At 47.6% G+C, this 26,171-nt stretch overlaps 1 protein-coding gene across 1 annotated transcript in view; it reads right to left on the bottom strand.

Annotated features, from left to right (window-relative positions):
- JAG1 (jagged canonical Notch ligand 1) overlaps positions 1 to 25,588 on the bottom strand; it is a 36,313-nt gene extending 10,725 nt beyond the window's left edge. The window contains exons 1-11 of the mRNA XM_079126851.1: positions 25,000 to 25,588; positions 24,248 to 24,553; positions 15,599 to 15,650; positions 9,679 to 9,933; positions 7,916 to 7,976; positions 3,915 to 4,045; positions 3,439 to 3,558; positions 2,808 to 2,921; positions 1,429 to 1,542; positions 700 to 813; positions 169 to 215 (exon numbers count right to left, since the gene is read on the bottom strand). Coding sequence (XP_078982977.1) covers positions 169 to 215; positions 700 to 813; positions 1,429 to 1,542; positions 2,808 to 2,921; positions 3,439 to 3,558; positions 3,915 to 4,045; positions 7,916 to 7,976; positions 9,679 to 9,933; positions 15,599 to 15,650; positions 24,248 to 24,553; positions 25,000 to 25,080 — 1,395 coding nt within the window. The 5' untranslated portion in view covers positions 25,081 to 25,588. The remainder of the gene's footprint in view (positions 1 to 168; positions 216 to 699; positions 814 to 1,428; positions 1,543 to 2,807; positions 2,922 to 3,438; positions 3,559 to 3,914; positions 4,046 to 7,915; positions 7,977 to 9,678; positions 9,934 to 15,598; positions 15,651 to 24,247; positions 24,554 to 24,999) is intronic.
- Positions 25,589 to 26,171: the final 583 nt, after the last annotated feature.

Genomic DNA, 26,171 nt, shown 5'->3' with positions numbered 1-26,171 from the left:
AAATGACTCCCAGGAGGCGGAAGTAACATGAGCCCTAGTGAAACTTCCAGGGACTCACTTTTCACCTGCATTTTTAAGTTTCTCGGGGACAGAGCTCTCCAAGCATCACATAAATCTTAAATCGGTTGTCAATCGTCAGGGCTTTCATTTAAGCAAAGATTTACGTACCCGACAGGAGGCGTCATTCTGACACTGGCCAAGGCAATCGTTAATATCTAAAAAGTAAACAAGTCATTCGGTTAAAGAGGCACTTTGCATTGAAATTGGGCTTAATTGAAAAGCCCTCTTAGCTCTGGACAGATAAAAGTCTCAAATCAGATTTCCTTTGTGCTTCCCCCTTATTACACTGGGTGGGGACCCTCCCTAATTCTTCCAGACGAGACTGAAGGGAGTGAAACTTCACATCATTGTTTTAGCCTCCTTATCAGAATTCGGCCAGTTTTAACAGCTAATGAGCCTGACAAATCCTACATTTTCTTTGCTACACTGACCACTCCCTCTCTGAAAACATTCCCGGGATAAAATTCTCTTTCTACTCAGTAGTAGAGGGCTTGCCTAGTACATGATGGGCCCTGGGTTCCATCTCCAGCACCTCAAAATGAAGAAGAAAAAAAAAAAAACCCACTTAGAACTACAGCCTAGGATTGGAGAGGCAAGAACCTTCTCATGAAAATCAAAATTGAAACAAAAATCACTCACTTATGTCACAATTCTGACCCATCCATCCTGGAAGGCAATCACAGTAGTAGCTTGCAATCAGATTCTTACAGGATTTGGCATTTACACAAGGTTTGGCCTCACATTCATTTGCATCTGAAAGGAGACAAGAAGGAGCAGTGAAAAAATAGAGTTTTACTTCCCCCAGACCCCCACAAAAAAGAAACACCATACCAACAGAGTTGGTCTGAAATATGAGACATTTTAACAAGCTAGCTAAATAAGAAATACTAGGTTCCCTCTATTCAGATCATCTGAGCCCGCTCCCTAGCCTTTATCCAATAAGGAACGCTAATTGATAACTTTCCGGTTGCTGGTTAACAACTGGCCCCCAACAGAATAGCAAAAAGCCACCAGGCATCTCTACGCAAAACCCAGCACAGCCTAGTTGCTGGGATTTAAATGTGGCAAAAAGAATGCAGACAGCTCATTCCTCATGAGATCATCCCCGATTGGAACCCAGCTGAACCCTCCTTGGACAGACGATTGACATGGTTCAAGGAATCCCACGACTTTCCCACAGGGCCTAAAAGAGCTAGTCCATTTGCATTCAAGTTATTTCTCCCAGGCCCGCTGGACTCTTGCTAATAAATTACTTAGTATGATGGAGTGTGAACTCACACGGCTGGCCACATGCTCATCTTTCTTCACAGCTTTGATTAGCAAAGCCAACATTGGTTCAGGAATTAAGAGTCGAAAGACGTTTCTTACCTAACTGGCATGTCTTGCCAGTCCACTGGGGAGGGCACACACACTTAAATCCGTTAACCAAGTCCAGGCAGGTGCCCCCATGGGAACAGTTATTTGGAGAACAGTCATCGATGTCTGTTCAATGGGAATTGAGAAGAGCAACAATTTCATTCCATTTGGCAACTAGATAATGTAATATCACCCCTTACATGAGGGGCCTGTGTCTAAAAGCCAGACACCTGTTATAAGTAAAGCTACCACAAGGCAAGTGGGACAGTGACGATAAGGCTGAAGTCTTGATTTTAGCTTTAAATCCCCCAGTGCCCCAGTTCATCTAATCCCCCCTTAAGCAGTGGGGGAGAAAGACAGCTGGATACTAGCACAGCATCAACCTGGAGGTAACAGGAGACATCCATACCTGCCTAATCTTTATTTTTAAAGAAATAAAGAAGGGCTGGGGAGATAGCTCAGTTGGTAGAGTGCTTGCCTTGCAAGCACAAGGCCCTGGGGGTTTGATCCCCAGCACCGCAAAAAAAAAAAAAAAAAAGAAAAATAATTTCTTCATGGTGGAAGATCTTACTCCTCCAATTTGCTTACAGAGTTTTCAAAAAAACCCACTCAGTTGCCACACCCCTCATGTCTGCACCAGACGGCAGAGATTTTAATTCATTCATTTACAGTCTATGCTGCACGCTCTCTTTGAGAATTCACTTCCAAGTCTTCATGACAACCCGTAGAGACAGAAACTGCTATGATCCCATTTGATCAGGACACAGGGAGGTTATGAGGTCTGCCATCATTCTACAAGTCATGGGTGAGGTCCCTGGTATAAGCCCAGGCCATCTGACCCCAGAACCCACATCCTTAACCATGCTGCATGTTATTTTCAGGGTGCAGATCACAGTGGTTTTCAGGCCTGGCTGCACCTCAGAATTCCAGCTCATTAAAGGCTACACTTGCCTAATTCTGGGAATCCACTGGACCTAGAGACCCCTCCCCAGGTGATTTTGACATATGGCCTCATCTTAGCCAAGCTAACCCTTTATCCAGGTCCTTCTCTTAGGGGCCTATGATAAAAGCCAGTACAAAGACAGCCGCTCCAAGGCTAAAAGAGTTAACTAGGATTTAGAGACAGAGTTCCAGGAAGCACATGCAAGGAATGAGCTCTTCCATGAGCAGTTTCTACCAATCACAGATATGTGAGCCACCCTAGTGGGTAGGAACGGGGGTGTTGCGAGACTTCCAAGTACTAGAGTCATCAGGCTGCTGAGTGTACCTGCTCCTCCCACACTCAGACATGTCACTAAGTCATTAACTTTGGACAAGTCCACGTATCTCCCAGCAACCCTGTATCCTAACAATGACCCTCAGAACAGACATAGGCCAAAACCTGCACTTACTTGTAGAGCACGTGGGCCCAGTCCAGCCAGGAGAACACTCACACTCAAACCCCAGGGAGGTTTCCTTGCAGCTGCCCCTGTTGTGGCAGGGGTCAGAGAGGCAAGCATGCTCAGCTGCAAAGACCAGGACAGCAGTCAGCAAAGGACCCACTTTATGTCACACCACCCCCACCCCACAACCAAGTTCCACATATTGGTCATCAGCTCAAGTATGTTTCAAAAAGTAAAGCAAGCATGTAGTATAACCCTGCTGTGTCTATGGAAGAAAGGAAGTCATCTCTCTGAGCCACATTCCAGTGTATCTTGGACTTGCGAGTCACTACATCTCATGCTGCCTCCTATGCTAATCAGCATCACCCCAAAAAACTTCAGGGACTTGAAGTTTCAGAGACCCATTGGAAAAGCTAGAGTAACAAATCTTAACTTTGGAGGGTGTTTTTATCTTTTTACATGTCCTTAAGGGGGGGAGGGAGAGAGAGAGAGAGAGAGTGAGTGTGTGTGTGTGTGTGTGTGTGTGTGTGTGTGTGTGTGTGTGTGTGTGTGTGTGTGTGTGTTTTAAGCTGAGCATACCAAAAAGGAAATTATATATATATATGAACCCAAGGGATCTTACCCAACTTAGATCACTTACCAATTTCACAGTTAGGTCCTGAATATCCCTCAGGGCAGGAACACTGATATTTGTCAGGACCCGTGTTGCTACAAGTTCCCCCATTGAGACACGGCTGATGAGTTCCACAATAATTGAGATCTGCCCAAAAGACCCCAAAGTCAGAAAAAGACTGTAAAGACAGCTAACTCATCATGGTTTCTAGCCCTACTCCTCTTTTAAAATTAGAACCAAAAATAAGTGAATAAAGCAACCTATAGCATTAAAGGTAAATTCAAACAGATTTAGAATAAAATCCCCTGCAGAAGGATGAAGTGGGCTGAGGATGCAGCTCAGGGGTAGACCACTTGCTGAGCATTCTCCCTAAGCCCTAGTACATGGAAGGATTAAGGGTGGGAGATAAAGTAAAAAACAATTTGCTGCTATTCAACCCCAAGATCTCATGTCCCTTCCAAGGCTGGCATCTGGCCCCTGGGCCCCTCCCTGATGGGTGTTACCTTTGTCGCAGAGCTGACCGCCCCAGTTGGTCTCACAGAGGCACTGCCAGGGCTCATTGCAGGTGCCATGGACGCAGCCCGGGTGCGGGATACACTTATCACAGTATAGGCCTTGCCAGCCATACTGGCACCTGCAGACAGACAGCACACCCCCACTTAGCCTTATGAACACCAAGGGGGATGGATGTGCATGACTAAAGCAGAAGACTACGAAGTCTAGGCTGTTTGTTTTGTTGTGGGAGACAGGACAGTACACTTTCAAGGCCTGTCAGGGCCTCCTTGGGAACAAACATTTTCACAGTTGAGCCGAGATCCCCTTCTCCAGCCGACTCTCCACAAAAGGAGGGCTGTTTGGGGAGGGGCCGGCATGTGGAGCCCTTCACAAAGCCCCTCTCAGGCTCCCACGAATGAGCGAGGGCGAGGACATGGAATAAATCAATCCCAGGACCTCACGGGGACAGACCATAGAAGGAAAGAACAACAATAGCTGTGCAGAAGTCCCCACCAATGCTGCCCTTGCAGCTCCGCCCAGGCCCTTTGTCTCAACAGCAAGTCACAACCCCAGTGCACAGATGCAACAAGATGCCAAGGGCAGCAGGAAAGAGCCAAGCATTGACACTTTTGGAAAATCAAACAGGGAGGGAGAGGGGGCATCCTCCCTTGGCAAAGACCTGGGTAGGATCACTAAACTCAGTTCTGCAGGGAAGGGGAGGGGTGGCAATGGCACTTGGAACCAATTCCACAGATAATTTATGAGTCATTACCATGGCCGTTCATGCTAATTTAGTTATTTCTCACTTTGGAAAAAAAAAAAAGCGAGAAAGAAGAGGTCAAAATACTTTAGTTTTGGGCGAGTTGAGTTTGCCCTTTGTAAGAGTCTTGTTCATCAGACTCTTTTAAGGACAAATGATGTCTTTGATCCCCAAATAAAAACACAAACTTTCACCTGGGGTGGGAGAGAGAAGAGGGACTCAAACCATTCTCCCCTCAATTTCAAGTCCTCTGAAAGTTTAACCACCTTTTCAAATATCCAGCTAACAAAAGGGATGGGGGAGAGGCAGGGGGGAACACCACCAGCTAACCTGAGAGTGGAAAGAAGCAAGAGTGAATCAAATGTGGACAGGGCAAGATCATTCCAGATTAGGACCCAGGAGAAGCCATGATCAGAACCAGCCACCCAGTAAGCTGCTCAGCTGGAACTCACGAAATAAACGTCCCCTTCCATCCCCCAGAAGGAAAGGCTTTTGGTTTCCAGAGAGCTGGAGGCAAGTTAGTGAACCCTTGTCATGGGAAAATTATAGGGATCTAGCTAATAGCTAATCACCCATGGCTGAGAATGGATTAACCCCTGAGAATACTGACTAACCACTTCCTAACTTCTAAAAACACCCCATCCACACCCAAACACAAAGAACCATTAGAATGTGTGGTTTTAAAATTAATCAGACCCAGGATTCTGGTTCATGTAAAATAGACCCGCCATCTAAATGGCAAGTGACTATTTAAAGGAATAAAACAACAAAATAAGTCATCTGGTAGAAATAATTTTTTAAAAAGCAGACACCCAAGTTAGTGGGAGGTGAGGGTTGGGGAGCCATTCTGTGAGGCCCATATTCTTAGCCTGAAAAATAATTCCAGGGAATTGATTGGGAAATAGCAATATTCTTGCAGTCTTCCCTTATCCTTCCAAATTAAGGATGGCTACACCTCTTCAATTTGTCTAATAAAAGCAAGGAGAGACAGCTGAGGACCCAACCTAACCTTAATTAATGAGAGCTCAATCCCCAAGCATAAAACAGCAACCACAAGAGGCCACGGACGACTTCAAAAGAAAACAAATAAAAATACTGACCCTAAAAGAGGCATCGACCAAGTTATCCCAGTTTAATAATATATGATTAAGATTCTCATGAGAAATCGAAGTGACTTTCCTCATAGGATGATTCATAATTAAGTTTGATATTATTGGCAGCCTTGCAATAAAACAAGCCTGAGCACCCGGGAAGAGGGAACCCAGGTCTACTTGGGATCAACAAAAATCAAGGAAGTTTTCTCGTGTGGGAGAGGATGGGGTTGGGGGGGGGGGGGGGGGCTGTAAAAGACAACCCAAAAGACAACTTACAGGTAACTTGCCATTCAACTATTTCTGGAACAGGACATAACCTGAACTTCCTTAGCTGGAAGGTTGTGTTTTGATTTTCTTTCAAGGCAGGGAGAAGGAACTGGGCCGGGAGACTATGCAAATGCCGCGTGGGAAAGTGGCACCTTAAGTAAATAAGGGCACCAGTGCGTGTCTGGGCAGGGAGTGGGAGGTGAGACTTCGAAAGAGAAAGGGCTAAATTCTAGAAACAAAGCCTGTTGTTCTGGCTGGGAGGGCCCTCCCCTGCACAGCAGTGTTTATTCTGATGACAGTAGCACAAATCGTGGTTGGCCTCCATGATACTCAGATGATATGCATCTGAGCAGGCAGCAGGCTCAGAGTCCCTAAGAGCACTGCCGTTCTTACTTTCTCCAGAACACCCTTAATTAGGGAGAGTTGCCCTAGGTGGATTCCTGCTCTGCGTTTGACAGTAATGTTGCTAAATACTACAGTCAGCTGCCACCCAAGGGGATTAGCAGGTGAATCCCCTCGGCCTTCCAGAAAATAAACCCTTGCAGAACTGTAGGAAGAGACAATTCCAGGACAACCTGTTCTTATTTCACTTCCAGCTGCCTTGAATTGAATCCCACCTCGGCCTCAAGTTCAGTGTTTCCATTACGTGGGGGAACTTACGGAGCTGTGGAATCACGGAGGGAAAACCTACAGGTAATTCTCTTTAACAGCAGCCCTCAATTTAAACCCGCAAAATCACATGGCGAGTTTATCAAATGCAGATTCCTGGGCTGACACAAGGGAACAGAATTTGGCAGAAGTAGGGGGGAGCCCAGGAACCTGCACTTTTAACAGTTCCATTTGTTTTCAGAATTACGTTCCTGAGTGCTCAGGTTTGGGGTTTGCTGAGGTTTGATTCCCAAAATGTGGTTCCACCAGCAATAGAGCATCACTGGGGAGCTTGCTTGAAATGCAGAAACTTGGGCCCATGCCAACCCCATGGGATCAAGATCTGCATTTTAATGAGGGCCCCAGGTACCACATTCGTTTGAGGTGCACTGGTTTAGACTATTTCATAAGCTTCCTTTGGCTCAAATCTGAGCAGTCTTGGGGGCAAAGGTGACAGCACCAAAAGATTCATGTAGTGTCACATTAAATCTGCTGCTCCTTAAAATTGGGGAGGAGGGAGAGACGCTGTCAGAATATCTGGGCACCCACAATATTTCCCAAAACAAGCCTTTTCCAAATTGGCATAATATACATTTCAAGAAGTCCCCAAACTGTCCTCAAGAAGCGGTCAGGGTAGGTCTCTGTTTGGCTTCTGCATTGTTCCTGGACCATAAAAGAACAGACTTCAAAGGCCAGCAGCAAAAGTCTACATTCATCAGGCTCAGCTGACAAGATTCCAGCACAGCCATTAACCTCTCAGCACCAGCCCAGCTCCTGCCTGCAAAGGGGCCAGGAGATTGTACTAATCCCATTCTAAAGAATGCTGGACTTTCCCTATTGATGGGAAAAGTGGGGGAGGGCAGGGAGAGGAAAAGGAGGGTGGAGGAGGAGAAAGGCAAAGAAACAAAAGCCCCATCCCTTCATCTAGTCCATTTGCACTTTAAGGGAAGATTACAAAATGTGTTATCAATTTACAGAACAGTTAATACATGAAGTCACTGGCCATGCCCACAATTTTTTTCCTTTTCTTTTCCAAGAGGGAAGGGGTGGTGTGCATTCCATCAGACAGCTGGTATAATTTAATAAGCTTCGGATGTGCCTATCTGAATTTTTAAGCTTTCTTGCCCTCCAAAGGGAAACAAAAAGAAAAGGCATTTTCACAATAAAAATCAGTCCCTCAGTTGCATTAAAGGAAAAATTTTTTGAAAAGGAAAAAGGAAACCACAAAAGACCAGTTTACCTGCAGTCACCCGGGAGCTTGCAAGATCCATGCTTGGGACTACAACCCTGTCGACAAATAGCTGTAAAGGAGGAGAAAAAAAAAAAAAAGGATGCGTCAGCACACTGCCCATTTTCTGCACTGCCATCCTCATGAGAATGGTCTAGCACATTAAGCCTACAAAATCCACAACTTTAAGAGCTCTTGTATCAAGTCCATTGTAAGGAGAAGATGGGAGCAGCCCAAATAACAAATCCAGCTTTAAACTTCAAGGCCTTGCTAGCAGATTCTCAAAAAACATGATACTGTTTGGGGATAAAATGCAGACAAATGATGAGGGAAGGGGACCCTCATCCAGTCTCTCTCAACAATAACTACTCTGCCTGGTCAGTTCCCATCCTGCCCATGCCCACCCTCGCCACAAGAAAGGTGTAGATAATCCTCCTCCTGCCAACCCATTCTGTCCTATTAGGACATCCTCCAGCCTCCTTTACTAACTCCACCCCCACCCCCACCAAATGCCTGGTTTCAGAAATCTCACGGGTCTAACAGAGCCAACCAGGCTGGCTTCATTTGGCAGGCTAATCCAGTGGCCAGATCCTATGGTACTTCTGTAAAGTATCCTCACAAAGAATTCTCTACTTCATTAAAATGAAGCTAAGAAATTGAACTGACAATAAAAACCACAAGAGAGTTTGTTACCGATTTTTTAAAAACAACTATTTAAAATGTGTAGCTCAATTCCTTTTTTCCATTTAAATTCTCAAAATACCATCTTTTCATTTGAGATGGGGGTCCTGCTACGTTACTGGGGCCGCCATCTTAAAATTCTCATCTCCGGTTACTGAAGAAAGCGGCATTGCCCCAAGAGACCTGCAAATTCTTCATCATGCCCTACCCCTTGGTCGTTGAATATTTTTCTATCTCAGTTTGTCATGAAAGAATTTACCTAATTATCATGTAAGATAAGCAGATACATTATTTATAAGGGCATGTATATGGTTAACTAGAATTACTCATCAACTTGCTAGAAATTAGAATCTATAAAAAGAGCGTTGGGATAAAGGCAGCAACAGACTGAAAGTCTTTGGGTGGGCTCAATCCCCCAGGAGTATGAAGGCTTGGGCTACCCATTCCCTCTTTTCTCAGTGCTGCTACCCCCAAAGACACCTCAAAAGCTTCTTGCAAGACCACTAGAGCTCAGGGCCTGTCATTTCCTACAGCACTGTATGCTCAGTCAGCAACTGGGGTCAAGCCTGTTCCATTTGGTATCAAATTCCTCAGAAGCAGAGCCTGAGAGGGGGAGTCAGGTATAGGAGAGGGACTGAGGCAGATGGAGCAAGGAAGGAGATGAGCAAGGACCTGGTCTCAGCTGGATTCTGGCTTCAGCCTGATCCCAGAGGAAGCTCTGGAGTGTGAATCTCCTACCACAGTGTCAAGGCAAAGGGGGATGGCCTTTGTACCCCTTCTGGCAGCCAACCACTAACTGAGCTGGAAGGATGGGGCATGGAGTGGCTCCTGCTTGGCCAAGGAAAATTCCCTGGAGAAGGAGCAGCTGTGAGCTGTTAGCAGCCAACACTCACAGCAGCTGGGGGATGGGGAGACCAGCTGGTAATGGGAATCTGACGGGGCACCAACAGCATCTTCGACACTCAGCATCTTCATGCTTCAGTCCTAGATTACAGGCAAAGTCACACCCTGCCTGAGCAAGCAATCTGCCATCTGACTGCCAGTGGGTGAGAACACCAAAGCAACAGGCAGCACACGTGTGTGCACACACACACCTTTGTTACACTCCGGGCCCATCCAGCCTTCCATGCAAGTTTTGTTGCCATTCTGGTCACAGGCATAATGTCCAAAGAAGTCATCTCTGGGCCGGCAGAATTTATTGCAGCCAAAGCCATAATAGTAGTCATCGCAGGTCACACGGATCTGATACTCGAAATGGGCGACCCCTGTGTTCTGCTTCAGTGTCTGCCACTGCCGGCTAGGGTTTATCATGCCTGAGTGAGAAGCCTTTTCAATAATGCTGTCAGGTTCTACAGGCAAAAAAAAAAAAAAAAAAAAAAAAAAGGTGAATGACATTAGCATATCAAAGCCACCCACCCTGACCATTTTTTTTTTTTTTTCCCCTGGTAATGAGAATTGAGCCCAGGGATGCTTTACCACTGAGCTACATCCCCAGTCCTTTTTATTTTGAGACGAGATCTATCATGCTGAGGACCTCACTAAAATGCTGAGGTTGGCCTTGAACATGTACCCTCCTGCCTCAGTCTCCCTAGTTGCTGGGATTACAGGTGTGCACCATTGTGCCTGGCCATTTTTTTTTTTTTTTTTTTTAAATAAAGTACACATGCACATAGTGTGAAATTCAAACAGTTATAGAAAGGAGCAAAATAAAAAGTTCATCTCCTTCCCTCAGAGGCCACCAATGCCACTTATTCACCCTGTTTAATGAGTATTTAGGATATCTTATTTGTCTGGAAACATTTACCTAGTCTCTAACCTTATAGACATCCAGGTGGAAACCTTTTGTTGTTGCTAAAGCCAAAAGAAGTATGTCCAACATACCCATGTATGCGGTTCCAGCATTAAGAAACATCCCACAAATGGAAGTGCTGAATCAGTACGTGTATAACTAATCTACTCTGTCCACAGACCATCCCAAACTACCCACCAACGAAGCCCTGTCAATTAGTCCTCCCACAAGCACAGGAAACTGTTTCCCAGCAGCAGTGCCAATGCCATATACTATCAAACTTTCTAATCTTTTCCTGATGGATAAAGAGGTATCTCTTGTTTTAATTGCACCTAATTAAGTAATGAACACCCTTTCAAGGTATTTATCAAACCATTCATATCTGTTCCTGTGACCTGCAACCCATTTCTCTGTTGCCAACACTTTAATTACATCATTGGCTATACTGATTTGCAAAACTTTATGTATTAAAGAACATTGCCCCTTAAGGAATATTGCTCTTGAAGAAAAAATTTTACTATTTCAGATAAAGGTTAGCAATCTTGTCTGGTTTTAGAATTTTGTGTCTTTAGGGAAGTTTTATCCATTTCAAGACTCTTCATTGAAAGCAAAGGAGTGATAACTGAGTTACACTAAAAAATTGTTGGTGGATGTGGTAGTTCTTGCCTGTAAATTGGGAGCTGAGGCAGAAGGATCACAAGTTCAAGGCCAACTTAGCAAGACCCTCTTTCAAAATAAGAAAATATTTTAAAAGGGCTAGTAGAGTATTTGCCTGGCATGTCCAAGACCCTTGGGTTCAATCCCCAGCACTGCAAAAAAATTGTTAACATACCACCTCCTTAAACTGGAATTAAGCTAGCATTTCAATAGCTACACCACAAACTTGATGCATTTCACTTTTCTTCTTTACACAGAGGGCTAATGAGAGAATAATTACTCCAGTTCAGAGATAAGTAGATTTTTTTTTCTCTTTTTTAAAGTCACACATCTTAAAGAATGCTAACTGATCCAGGTCTGGTGGTGCACAACTGTAATCCCAGTGACTGGGGAGACTAAGACAGGAGGATCTCAAGATTGAGGCCAACCTGGGAAGCTTAGCAAGACCCTGTCTCCAAATTAAAAGGGGGCTGTTGTGGGGCAGGGAAAGAATGCTTACTGCAGAAAATCAATAATCAATGCCTAGAGTTCAAGGAGCTCTCAGGAGGAGTAAGAAGCGGCCCCTGCCCTAAGGTCACTTACAATCTAGTGAGAGAGAAGAGACAGGTACAAAAATAGCTCCAGACACCAGAGCCAGCTGGGGAGAGATGTGAACCGGCAAAGAGGCACCAGCTCAGCACGCAGCCTGGTGCTGTGTTTGTTTTCTTAAACCTGCCAGCTCTAGCCCTTCACCACCTTGTCAAATTCAAGGCCACCTTGGAGAGTCTACTTGCAATACCTTTGTGATTCTTACACACCTACATCACTGTTTTTCTAGGCTCTGGGCCTATGCTCCTTCACAAAGCTACATGAGCCCTGTAGGTGACCAGAGTAAGGAACTCCTGGGTGGCTTCAATCCACACGCTCACCTGCAGCCCCAGCATTCACCCTGGGGTTCTCCAATTGTTATGTGGGCAAGACAAGCCTCAAACAAGCCCGCATACCTGCAGACTTACACCCAGCACACAGGGAACCACTTGCAGGTAACACTTCACTCATCTTAGTTTTTGCAAATAAACACAGATCCAAGAATGACAAAAATGCCCCTCCTCGAAGTGTGTGTTTGTTCTGCTGGTTCAGTTAAGAGGTGTAGTGGGCTATTACCACATGGTTACAAGATCTGAATAAAGGAATCATTTCGACATACTAGCTAGGCTCAAAGGCATCCAGCTTCTCTTGGTCTAGTATCAACAACAAATAATTCAGTCAAGCATCCAGCACAATCCTCAGGGTGCAGAAGACAGACACATGATTCTCAGTTTGGTACATCGTCTACTTATTTCTGGGAAATACTCCGAAGATGATCACTTTACAATCCTCAATGGGGCTAACAGACTATAGAAATAGCTTCGCACCTGCCAAGGCAGGATGCTGGTGTGTCTGGGCCATGAAGAGCAAGTTCCCTGTCTGCTGCTTTTTGGCTGCCACCTGATTCATGCCTCCCTTCAGTTTGGAAGGTAAGTGCACCTGGGATGGCTTTCTTGGTAGTCCAGGCTTGTGACTGGAAAGGATGTTACCGTCCTGCATGAAAATCATTACAAAGCACCCAGATAGCCTTTAAGGCCAACCAGATAGCCTTTAAGGCCGAGGAGGAGGAGAGAAGGGTCAGCGTGAATACAACCCCAGGATCATGTCACCATGAAAACTTAGATGGGAGCCCGAGCAGAGAAGACTAAGCTAGAAGAAAAACTAGGTCTGAAATATGCCCGTTTATGTTTGCCATTAATTAAGCATCACAATAAACTGGAATCATTTGCTCTGGCAAAGAAAAAAATTTGGACCCTTAAATACTATGGTCCTGAAACAAATGACTTTGGGGACTGCTGGTAGGAGGGCCATTCTTAGAAAACCCCTTCTAATACATGAACAGCACCTGGGTTTCACTAGGCCCAGGCTCTGCTCATGAGGGTTCACTGCAAAACTGAGGTGGGAACAAATTTTGCCTCCACAATCCAGGATCTGTCCCTCATTTACATCTAAAGTCAGGATGTTTACAACTTGCTTCAGTACCAAAGGGCAGGCAGCTCAATATCCTCAGCTCTGCTCTCGTGGAACACATTCTGTTGGGAGGGGCAGAAGATAGAACGAGGAGCAAAACATTCCAGGCAACTGCAAACAGCCCCGATGCAAAGGCCCCGATGCAGTGGGAAAAATGATGAATTCAAGAACATACGGTCATGATGACAACGCGATATGTAAAAGGAAGACAAGGCTGGGCCGGACAGCCTCAGGAGCCACATGAAAACCTGCCCCAAGTGCAATAGGAAGCCACCGAGTGGTTGGCTTTTAATAGGACAGAAGACAACCAAATATTATGTTCCAAAAAGACCAGGACAGTGATAGCACTGGGGGTGGACCAGAGCAGATATGGGTAGATGAGCTGGTAGTTATTCCAAAAGTTCAGGCATGAGCTGACAGTGACTTGACCAGGATGGTGGCGGGGGGTGTGGCAGGAAGAAGCTAGATTCAAGTTAAGTGTTAAAGATAAGATTTTCAGAACCTGGAATGTAGCGTAGACAAGAACGCTAATGGGTATGCAAGGTGCCTTCCAGATTTCTGGCTATCTAAATATTAGTGCTCATCACCAAGAAAGGGCCCTGGGAAAGGGATCGCTCTTGGAGAAGGGAGATCTCAAGTCTGGTTTCAACTGTGGTAAATTTGAGATATTCTGGAAGCATCACAAAAGTGAGGCCAAAGAGGAAAGTGGATAAACCATTCCCACCAAACCACCATCCCTTTTCATTAGGGCTCACCAAGTGTTTCAGTGGCCTGAAATGAATAACCCAGAACCCTGTGCCAAACTCCCCAAAAGGTGAGGTTTCAAAGTACTTTGTTCCTACCGTTTTCCTTATCTCCAGCAAGAGATGAGACATCCCAGAACCCAAGAATGGGGATACCTGGAAATGTAGACAACCTCAAGCAGCTGTGGATGGGCTCTGGGTCTCCATGGGCACAGCTCCCTGAGCTATGGAGCACTGGAGGCCTGGGAAAGGTTCTGAGGGCATTTGGGGTCTTCTCACATGTCCCCAGCAAGTGTCCTGACCCAGCTCTTACCACAGGTCAGGATCAACCCCAGGATATTAACTCTACCGGATGGACTATTTCAACAGTCAATGGGGAGGAGAATGTCATTCATGCACCAGAACATTTGAAGAGCCCATTTCTCCCCCTCCGCACTTCTACCTTCCTAATGTTCACCAGCACTGTGAGCAGGTCACATTGACATAACAGTCACCCAATCCTCGACATTGCTGGGAGGGGAGAATACTCAGGTTAGAGAATAACCCTAACTAGTATCAGCTATAACCAAGGCTGGCAAAGCTGCCCTGCCACCATCCAGACATACAAACACCTGCCACAGTGGGACAAGAGTGCCCTTGGAGAGGACAGCTCAGAGCTCAGTCTTGCATAAGCCCCCCAGGCAGGGATGCATGCACATAGCTGGACTGAGGATACAGAGAAAGAAGAGTACACTGAGTGACTGGGAGACTATCACCAATTTGTGGCCCTGAGTGGCCCAATAAGTCAGCCACTGAAAGCTGCCTACTGAGCATAACCCTAGCCCTTCCTGTGCCCATGCTGGGCTTTGACCCCTCAGATCTAAAGAAAGCAATGTGAGAAAAGGGGGAAAGATGGAGAGTATTAGCTGTGAAAATACAAGAAAGGGTCAATAAAGAAGGCATGAGACATTCCAAGAAGCACAGAAAGCAAACACAAGAAGTTGGATCAACTCTTCCTCATGCATGGACCAAGAGATTTCAGTGTGAATCAAGTTTTCCAATGACAACAACCCAGACTCCACAGGCAAAATGGGAACTTGCAGTTTTGGCTTGTGAGGGAAAACATGTTGAGTTACAACAAAGAGTGAAACTATGTTATAAGCCAGACTAATGCCCTTCTAATACATGCACTCTATGGCCTCCACCAAAACCCATCCCTTCACAGTCCTGAAAAGTAACCTGCACTGAAAACAGAGCCATCTTTCAGAAGGGGACAAGGCAGGTCACGGCTGTGGGGCTCCGAAATTCCGTTTCAATGAAAGGTTTGTGGTGCTCAGTGTGGGAAACTCAGACAGGCTCGAAGCTCACCTGCCCACCAAGTGAAATTCAAGGTCGGTCTTTAGAGCTCAGCGCCACCTTTATGGCTTTATCTTTCTGATGAGAGATTAAACACTCACTTAAAAGTTTAAATGGACTTTTAAAAAGTCACTACTTTGATCCTGTAGCAGTCTACAAGGTTTTAAAGTTGTTAAACCATTAAGATCTTTATTCCAGAGATAATCTAGGTCCCTTATTCAGGGACTGAGCTAACTGGGAGTCTGTTCTGACTACTTAATATTCTAAGCTAAAGTGCTACGGAAAGTTAAGGTACAGATTCCACTGTCAGATTGGCCCTGGGTGGGGGTGCAGCACATGGCAGGGGGTGGTGGAAGTTCTCCTGAATAGTGAGGTAGTAGATACAGATGGACAGGTCCACCAAGCACGATACTTCCACATATTTACAGAAGAACCCACTGATGTGATACTTACGAACAGTGTCATTACTGGAGTCCCACGCCTCCACAAGCAAAGTATAGGACCTCTGCAAGATGGAGAAGCAACAGGTTAGTGATTCAGAAACAGGGGTCAGCTCTCCAACATAGTTTTTCTCTGGGCCTCCCTGCACACTCCACCAAACCAAACAACCAAAACAATATCTTATTAGACAGCACAGGATGTTTAAATCCAGATAAACTCCCCTACCCTCTTCAGCACTCTTTCTGGACTGACAAATGACTCCTTTCACCAGGAAGGGAACCACTGGGGTCCTCATGCATGCAGGCAGCCCAAAGTCCTGATCAGGAAATGCCACCTCCTATATGGGAGCATTTAGCATATAGTTTTCCAAAACTTTCCAGATCCTAACCCTAGTGCATGAGAAAACACACACCCCCACACCCACACACACACACACACCCCCACACCCACACACCCACACCCACACAAAGAATTTATTCTAAGCTAACCTAGCTAGGTATTTGTACTGAGCGGGTATTGCTAAGGTTACACTTCAGGTCCTGATGGGGAAGTCTCCAGGGAGGCCCCCTTTTCCTTTTCAGAACCCCTTTGAAAGCTCTGTCTGTGAGACCATCCCAGCTCCCACAAGTATCAGGTAACTCTAGGAAGCAGGAGGGGGTAGGTGCAAAAAGACTGCTAGAGACAAAGAAGGCAACCTAACTTGGGTGGCAGGGTCGGGGGCAGACAGAAAGTACAAAGAGAAATCGTTGCACACCGTGGGTTGTATTTATTGATGAACTTATCTATCCATAAGATCTAACATTCCAGGAATAATCAGAGCCCACTAACTAAACAAATTCCCTGGATGCTGGCAAGGTGCCAGCTATTATAGTAAAGGCCCTTTTTATCTCCCAGGCTTATCTCAGAATTCCACCTCTCCACAAAACCCAAAGCTATTAGCAACTTTCCACTTTTACTCAAATCTTCATTTGCAATTTGCCATGAGGTTAGTCTCACAAAACACCAGCGTCTTGGTAAACTCATCTCAGGACTGGAGAAACAGACTTGAAGCAGGTGGAGAGAAAAGGAAAACGAACCCGTTTTTGCATCCCCTGCTTAGCCACTGTCAGAAACCAATGCATAGAAAACAGCAGTGTGCGTTGCTTAAATAATGCCGTACACCAAAAACACGGCTACTGAGAGAAGGCATCTCCAAGGGAGGGGCGAAAAAAGGGGGAGAAAGTTTCATTCATCAATGCTCTCAGGGTGACACAGCAAGTCATCTCTGACTATAAAAATATCTTGTGATAGACCCTGACTTGGAATTCAGCCGAAATATGTTTCATACTCCAAGCCGAGTAGGATTCCATTTCGTTCACTGATAACTGTGGGAAAATGCTCACAAAAAGCAAGCAAAACCGGGCAAGCCAGGGCACATACCCAGCCCTCTCCTGCTAGTGGACATCGGTCCAAACACATTGTTGTCGTCGTTAATATTTTATTAGTGAAAGTTACACCTTATTTACAACCTCTTTAAGTTTCCTAGGACTTCCTACAAATTACAGGACTCTTCCTGATGAGCAGCAAGAAATTATATTTCTCTACTGATGTGAGGTTAGAGCCAAGTCGAAATGAGGCCAGATGTGTGGCTGATTCTGTATAATTAAGCCCTTCATTTGCTGATCACGTCGAGGCCCACATCCTCCACTTCAACAATATTGCTGTAATTAATCCTCTGATTAAATGCATTGATACCAAGAGTTTTGACAGACTTACACAAGCACTAAATACATAATACCCAAATGCCAGAGCAAGGGAAGGCGCCCTGGGACTGAGCTGGCATGGCACTACGGTTCCATTTAATACTTCGGCGGAAGGTATCCTTAGGTCTGACACCCGGACTTGGAAGACCAGGTAGTGTAGTGTATTGGGCTCACCCTCTCCTCAGAAGCTGCTGCCCAACACCCCCCCCCAATTTCTTGAGGGATGAGAATGGTACCCTCAGCTCTAGAGGCCTGATTTTCTACCCATTGCCTTCTTTCTCAAAGGTGGAGATGGGGTGAAGGCAAGGGCTGCAGTGACAACCACCAAGCCTGGACCTTCTCTCCCCCTTGTTTCAGAGAAGAGATCAGTGTTCCAGAAGAGATCTCCTGAGGTGTGGGTGCCTAGCCTTCAGAGAAGGATTCCCTCCATGGCTCCTATTAAAAGGCACTCTTACCTCCCACTCCATCCCCACACTATAGATCAACAATCAAGATAATTTAGCAGTGATTATTAGTTGCTAGGGAGCTTTAATTTTTCCCAGGCCCACGCCTGACCTCTGTACATCCCTGAATATACATCCGGACACTGAGATCTTGGACCATGTGCATCTCATGCCATCAAAGCAGGTACCAGGCAACAAATCATTAATCCACTATGATCAAGTCATACCCAATTGTCCACAGCAAATCTTGCTGCCAACAGAGGCCAAATTCCCAGTCCCCAGAGGGCTTAGAAGGGGCGCAGAAAGGTCAACTATTCAATCTCAAGTTCATACCAAAAATCAAATGAGGAAAAAAATAAAGCAAATACCTGGGTTTTCTTGTTTCCTAACTAAAAAACTAAAACTTCTAGGAAGAGTCAACTGGATTGCATCTTTTCTTAATTTTTCCCAGAATGATAGTCTAAGGATGGGTAGTTAACAGAGCTTCAGTCTGGATTTGCAATGTAAGTCATTGCTGCCCCCGCCCAGCTCCAAGGCCAAGGATGTCTGGCTACACAGCGGCTGATTCCCATTCTCCTACAGCATCGAAGAGGACTGGTCAGCTTTCAAAATTGCCGTTGGGGAGATTTCCATGCAATTTTCACCGAGAAGAGAATCCTGGCATCAAAGCCTCCAAGATGTGCCAAGGCCACCAGGTCCCTCTCCCAAGGCCAGGACACCAGCACCTCCTCCCATCCTCCACGCCTGGGCTGCTGCTCAAGGGCTATGTTCTGTGTCCTGCCCCACTCCATGGTGGTTACCTTGGCACTGGGCAGAGCGGTAAGCACTTAATTGCCACATTAAGAAGGGGGGATGTAAGAAACAAAGGTAATTGTGTTGGCAGCTGGGAGCTTCCTTTTCCTGGCAACAGTGGCAGCCAAACCAAGCCTTGAGAAGCGGCTGTCTCCCCTCCTGCCAAGCTGACGGACACAAACAAACCGCCATCCAAACGGCACGCGTGCGGCGTCCAAAACCCCAGGCTGCTGCGACAGGCGGGTCCGCTGGAGGCACGCATATCCTGGGAATGCCCAGCGTGCCAACGCGGCCATTGTGTGCAGCCATTCGGCCCCCCGGGTCTGCCGGGGGCCTTGCGCTCTGCTGACTCAACTGTTGCTTCCTGTCGCTTGTCCTGTATTAGCAGTATTTTTGGAGTGGCCCCATTCTTCTCTGTAATCCTCATTTTAGTCAATTCGGCCAACTCTATTGTCCTGCCTGTGTCTGGGTGGCCAGAGTATAAAATATTCCAGTCACAAAACATATTAAACAAAAAAGGATTCAGAGAACCCATGTGTGGGCACACTTACATACACTCGCACACATAATCCCTGTATCACAGGGTTTTGGCAAGGTGAGAGATGAAGGAGGAGGACTACCCTCTTGCATCCCTCCAAGCTAAGGCTCCGTTCAGAGAAAACAATCAAGTCTGCAGGGCTTGACATGTCAATAGCGTCCGATCTGGTTACAAAGGGCGATTTTCTCATCAAAGCCCACCTCAAAGGCTCACCAAGAGGCCCAGAGCTCATATACAGATTTGAGACTCTCAATGAGAGGCCCCTACCCCAGTTCCCATCATTACCCTTACCTGTTTGAAAGGCATCCCACTGATAATTAAATGCACCAGTTACAAAAGGGTGGTGAGGTTAATAGATAGAATACCGAGAAGCCAGCCAAGCACAACGGTCCGGTTCACACAGAGCAAGCCCGAACAAGAGTCCTTTCTACTTATTTACCAAAAGTGCATAAAACCTGGGCTGAGCTGGTACAGAACTCTGAATGTTTGACTATTTACGTACCCATTTTAACACTAGGAACCATCCTGTGGAATTTCTTCCCTGCACATGCATTGCACCAATGATAGATGTCACTGACACCATAAAAATAAGGGCCACGGGGCTGCTGCAGTCCATGCAGTGATCAAACACCAGCAAGAAGTCAACACAACTCAGCAGCGGTGGCACATTTGGGAACCCAGGACTTTCTCCATTTCTACCACGATTCTAGAATCTTCACTTTCCATGCATTCCAATACATCTCCCACCAACTGGAGGAACAAGTTAAGTTTTATCTATTTTTTTAAATGTATTTAAAGGCTGGAGCCAAGGATTACTTCTCTCAGCAGCCTGGATCCTAACCTTGAGGGTGGGAGGAATGCCTCTAGAAGTTCACCAAGGGAGCAGTCTCAGGCATATTTTTACTGATTATGAAGCCAACTGTATGGCTGTCCAAAGATGATGCATTCTTGCACTGTAATCCTGAAAGTCTGACACTGGGACCAATTTTGCCCTTCTAATCATGGGACTGTGGCTGCTATGAATCCAGTCAAGGTCTCCATTTGCAGATCAGCAACATGAAGGTTTCTTGTTACCCTACAAACAAACACACACACACACACACACACACACACCCTCACCCTGCTTTTTGGTTAACTTTTTTCTCCACACTAAACTTTTCACATGCATTCTATCTTAAAAGTCCCAAAAGGGACCACTATTTGGTATAAAGATTTCAGGCAGCATTCAGATTGCTGGTTTTCTGGGAGGGTACCTGCCTCCAAGTTGCTGCCACCTCTCCACCTCACCCGCTCAACTCCAACAGTCTCTAGCCAAAAATTTCACCATTTTCTACACATTTTAAGTCCCTGTAGAATTATGGGTGTGGAGCTGGTGGGTTGCAAACTCATGGAAGTATTGGAGGTTTGAATAAGTTGCTAAGAAACAGGACAACAAGAAGGAAAAAAAAAAAAACAAGAGATTATACCTGCAAGAGAAGAAAAAATATTAGAGACCAAGTACCTGGAATAGGGATTTCATTGGGGGAGTAGCCCTTCCAAAGTAGCACTACTGCACTTTCCCCCAAGCCTAGTTTGGCAACCCAGACGTGTTATTCCACTGCTTTAGTTTGAGGTAGATTTCTTAGGGCAAAGGGTGTTTCCTCCACACACAGAAAGTCCCTTGCACTGAGCATGTACATACGTGTGTGCTGTATGTACAAATGCTGACCACACTGGTGGGTTGCAAATACTGGCTAAACAAAGGTTCAAATGAGAACCTGGTTTCTCTGCCTTTTAAGTATCTAGAGGCATAAAGGCAAGGAATTGTCAATTACATTGAGATTAATACCATCCAGTCTATTTACTCTAACAGCTGACAATTATTCATTCAGGCCTTAAGTATGAAGGGGGCCAAAGCTGGCATTTTTCTGGTATGCAAGAATCATATTTCATTGAATTTTCCTTAACAGAAAAAAAGTTGACCTCTGCAAGTCTTTGATTGAGATCAGTGGTATTTCAAATATGAAGCTAAAAAACCAGATTGTCCAATGATTTCCCCCAAATTTTCTCTAGATTCATTTTACTCTAAGGCCCGCCAATGCAGCCACATACCTAACCAGGGTTCTAAGATTCCCAAGGAGTGGTAATTACATAATGCATTTTTAATAAGCAGGCTCTGCTGGGCCTTAGTACTCATTTTGGGAGGTTCAAATTAACCATTTCAGTGATTTATAAATGGTTATTCCCAAATCATTTCTTGTTAAGCCCAATTACCTCTCATAATGATGTTCTTATCATTTGGTCCCCCAATTTGAGGATCATAAATCAGGCTAGTTGCTTTTCAAGGCAAACCCCCTAGCAGCAGAGATGGTAAGGTGATCAGAAACCACTAGTTTAAAAACTTCAAGACCAGGGCTGAAGCAATGGGTGAGGTGTAATCAGATACTATATGGCAGGCAGACCCACCTCTACAAAGCTTCTCACATAACTGCTGGAACAGGGACTGAATTTCATATCTTACCAAATCATTTCCTCCTCTTCCTCTCCAGAACATAAACAGTTGCTTGACTGGGGTGATAATTTCAAACCAAAGACATAAATCACACGACCTTCTCCACTGACCTCCCCCTGCTCCCCAATCTTAGCTCTTCATGTCAGCAAATTCAGGACTCATGACAATTGTAGCTACCTACAAATTGGCAGCTAAGGTGGTTGTGAGACTAAGATGGTCTGGAGTTTTGAGGTTTTTTTGTTTAACTATCTAGCCTCCTTGTTACCTCTTGAATTATGTACCACATTCAGTTATTACCTATCCAAGGAAATCATTTTATTTTGGGCCTGGGGATTAAACCCAAGGTATAAGAGTTAGGCAAGTGTTCTGCCAATGAGCTTTACCCCCCAGCCCAGAAATATTTTTAAAAGACACTTATTAATGTTAATTGCCAAATTGAAGGAAGCTGTGCTACTTCAACACTGGCTCAGCTAAGGGCTTTCACTCGCCCTGGAGTTGTTCTTGAAAGTTACAGACTACAGGGTGTTTCTCCAGCCACATTCAGGAAAATAAACTAAAACAATACACCTAAACTCCAATTTCTCTTGGGAAGTAAAGCTTATGTTTCATGGGAGGCCTTTTAGGGGTAGCAGGGTGGAGACTTGTTTACGAGTGATACATGTATTTGGCCCAACATCAAAAGAACCACATTTTCAGAGTTACCCGGGCAGTCCCCCATTCTAAAAAGCTGAGTCTATTTCATGGTTAGTGACCGGTGGGGCCTGAAGGCAAAGACCACCAGCAAATCAATTGCCTCCCCTACTCTATCATACCATTTCCATTCCTTCTCCTCTAGGGACTCTCACCAAGTGTCAAAGGAAGAGACACCTTCTAGGTCACTTTTCCCCCTGGGAAAGCCTAAGGAGCAATACTTTGTTTTTGTCTAAGCCATTCTGACCCTACTCTCCAAAATGAATCTCAGCCAGGCCTTCTGTTTTTCCACATCACTAATAAGATTCCTTTTATGGTCTTGTGAAAAGCCAGAGGGGCTCCGGACTGATCCTCCAGAGGATGGAACCACCTGCTATCCCAGTCCCCCTAAACTCCAAATACACAGTTCAAGGGCAGTCAGCTTCACAGTCAGCTTGGGCCCAGCCAGATTTAAAGGTGGCCAACGTCTTTAGCTTAAAGTTCTCCCTAACAGGGGATTAACGGACAAGACAAACACTTTGTAAAAGTGAAATCCCACAACAGAAACAGCCCTAAGACTTCAAGAGAATTTCATATAGGATAGTTTTGTTTTCAAATAAGACCCTTTTAAAGGCATGTTTTTGATAACTGCCTCATTTACTTAAGGCAGAGGGCACTTCCTAATGCCATAATGCTAGCTCTTGTAAACGTGGATCTCAAGAGCCTCCCTGGACTTCCCGCAGACCTAGCCAGACAGGCTTCCCTCCCCTGGTGGAGTTGCTAATCACACAACCCGATTCCGCGGATAGGAGGCAGCAGAGCTCACCCCATCAGAGCACGTGGCGGAAAGCAATTCTCTGGGGCACTGAGCTTCCCCCCACCTCTCCCTCTGACTTACCACCCACCCTCCTAGAACAGGCTGGGCCAAGCCTCAGTCCTGGCAGTGAGTCACACCTCCTGGACAGCGGGCACACCCCCAACATTTCCCTTTCCTCCCCTTCTGCAATCGCACCCATCTTCCTTCCACCCATTTTGGGATGTTGCAAGGGCCTTGCTGCGGGGTCTGCCAGCTGGGCCTGGGCCTGGAGCTGCTCCGCGAGAGGCGGAGGGTTATGAAGGTCCATGCACTTGCACCCTAAAGCACTGCCTCCAAGCGTACCGCCCCTTCCAAGTCCTGGCACGGACCCCAAAGAGTTTGAGAAGGCTGTGTGCCCGCCGGACAAAAGTTTGCGCCCGCCCTTCCCCGGGAAGTTTGCAAACACAGCTGTTCCAGAGCCCGGGAACCACTGGAAGCGAGGCCACAAGGGCTACACCGCGCGGGGGCGGGGGCAGGAAGAGGCCGGCAGGGGGCGGGGGTTCCTGGGCCTACAGCCTCGCGCGGGCCCGGAGACTCCCCACCCTGCGTCGGCCGCCCCCGGGATGTTGAGCCCAGCCCGGAGAGCACCCTTGCACACACCAAAATCTCCCGGGAGCAGCGGGAAATCGGCTCCCCCCACACCCTCCAGGAAGGACACACCCGCCCTCCGGGCCGCTCACGGGAAAGGGGAGTGTGCCAATTTGGACGGCAACGCAGCCCACAACTGCGCGCAGTCGCCTTCCACCGCGCACCAGGTTTCATTGGTTAAGCAAAGAGATCACCTACAATGACCTCCTGGCTTAGGCTGGGCGGAAGGGTGGTGGAGGTTATTCCAGAGACTTCAACTTGCAAGTTGAAACCGGCCATCCTAGGAGCTTTCCCCCACTATCCCCTTGGGGTCCCCACTTTTGTGGGCTGAGCAAGCAGCAACAAGGGTGAGACCGCCCGGTCCTATCCTACCCAAGTCTAACTATAGTCTCGGATCCTTGAACGCCTCCCCAAACGCATCCCTAGTTATCGCCAAACTTCAAGCCAAGACCCTTTAAATCTCTCTGGCAAGGGAAAGTAGGGCTCGGCCAGACACGGTGGCGAGCCTCTGCCCGATTTCCCTCCCTGAGTGGGTCACTCACCGGCCAGGCGAAACTGAAAGGTAGTACGATGCGATTGCGGTCGTTTCCGCGGCTGGCCTTGAGATTGAAGGTGTTGCCCCCGATGACAGGCGTGGACCCTGAACCGAAGCTGCAGGGGCCCCCGGCCGTGACGCGGGATTGATACTCCTTGAGGCACACTTTGAAGTACGTGTCACACTCGTCGCGGGTACACTTGCGGTCCCCAGGGTTCCGGGAGCCGCCGCAGCAGTTCCCGTTCTGCAGCTCTCCGTTCACGTTTTGCATAGACAGGATCTCCAACTCGAACTGACCCGAGGCCCCGCACACCTGAAAGTGAGGGAAGGGAATGAGATCAACGCGGGAGAAAAGTTTTCTTCGAGGGTGGAGGTAGCGATTCCCTCCCTGCCCGCCTGACGAGTCCTCTGCACCAAGTGAAAGTAATTTTGCAAAACTAAGCCCAAGAACTCAACATGATTCAGGGGGCATAAAATGCAAGAGTGGCAGGAAAAAGTCCGAAGACTGCCTTGGAGAAGGTTGAGAGTTGGGCGAACGCTCCCTGCTCAGCCTGGAGGGGTCATCCTTCCAGCTCCGGGGCTCCCTAAGAGAAGCTGGCGCTCTCAACCCAGGTGCAGCCTCTTGAGCGCAAGGGCAGGGATGGAAAGCCAGGCGCCCAAGGACTCAGGGGGCCCGCTCTCGGCGCTCAAGCGCCCGCGTCCAGGGCGCCTCGAGGAAAGGGAGAAGACGGCAGGGAGGGAGGCTCGGCAGATTCCTACCTTAGCTCGCAGGGCACAGAGCAGGGCAAGCAGGAGGCTCAGGGGGCGCCCGGGCCGGCCGCGCGTCCGTGGGGACCGCATCGCTGCGCCGCGCGCCGCGGGCACTCGGGACGCCGCCGCTGCTGCTAGCGCTGGTGCTCTCGCCGGTGCTGCCGTCGCCGCTGCCCCTGCGGCCGCCGCGTCCCGGCTCTAATATACTCCGCCGATTGGAGCATGCACGACTGGAAAACAACACCACTTTTCAAAAGCCCTTTCAAGAGCGGCCGGTTCCAGAAGGCAGAGAGCCCGGCCTCCTTTTATTATTCTGATCGCTTCTTTGAGGCGCTCCCCCTCCTCTTCCACCTCCCGGCTTTCTTCCCTTCTCTCGCGCTCCCCTTCTTTTATTATGATTATGCGCAGCCTTTTATTCCCTTTCAGATCAGCTGCATGGAAAAGGGGGAGGGAGGGGAGGAAAAAAAAAAAAAAAACCAAGCCTAGCTCGCGGGCCGGCTGCAGGTAACACAATGACGCGTGCCCGCCTGGCTCTCAGAGAGGGACCCGGAGAGCCCGTCTGGGAGCAGCGGCCGGGGCTGGCCACCTCTACCCAGCACGCCAGGGAAGGCGCATGCGCGCTTATTAATATTCATGAGGGGCGTAACCGTCCAGGACACTCCCCTTCCCACCCGGTTGATGGGGAGGGGATTGCAGGGAGGAACTTGGAAGCGCTTGGGGTTTTGGGACGCGCTCCGCGGCTTGGACTCCAGGGGCCCCACGCAGACAACCCCCTCCCCCCGCGCCCTTGGGACCTTTGGGCAGGGCGGGAAGGGAGAGCGTGGAGAGGAATTTGGACGGAGCCATTGCTCTGGGACGCCTGGGGTACCCCCAGCAGTGCCCGCCCCCTCGGGCGCTCCAAGCCCGGCGCTTATGCCTGCACTTCGGGGCCCCAGGTGTAGGCGCCGCGACGCTGCTTGAGCGGTCGGAGCGAGGCAGCTTCCGCCTTCCGAGCTGCCTGCGTCAGCTGCGGGTTTAGCCCCAGGAGGAGGGCCTGCCCGCCCGGAGCCCGGCCCGCTTCCCGCGAGCTAGCAAACCGCCCAGGGCGCTCTGCTGGCGGCGGTAGCGGCAGAGGCGGCGGCGGTGAGACTGGCGCACTTGCCGCCGTCTGCTCGCCCGGCGGAGGCGACCTAGGCAGACGC

Source organism: Sciurus vulgaris (genome assembly GCF_902686455.1).
Source record: "Sciurus vulgaris genome assembly, chromosome: 2".
Taxonomy (NCBI): domain Eukaryota; kingdom Metazoa; phylum Chordata; class Mammalia; order Rodentia; family Sciuridae; genus Sciurus; species Sciurus vulgaris.
The sequence above is the reverse complement of the archived record's forward strand: the minus strand, read 5'-3'. Positions and strand labels throughout refer to the sequence as shown.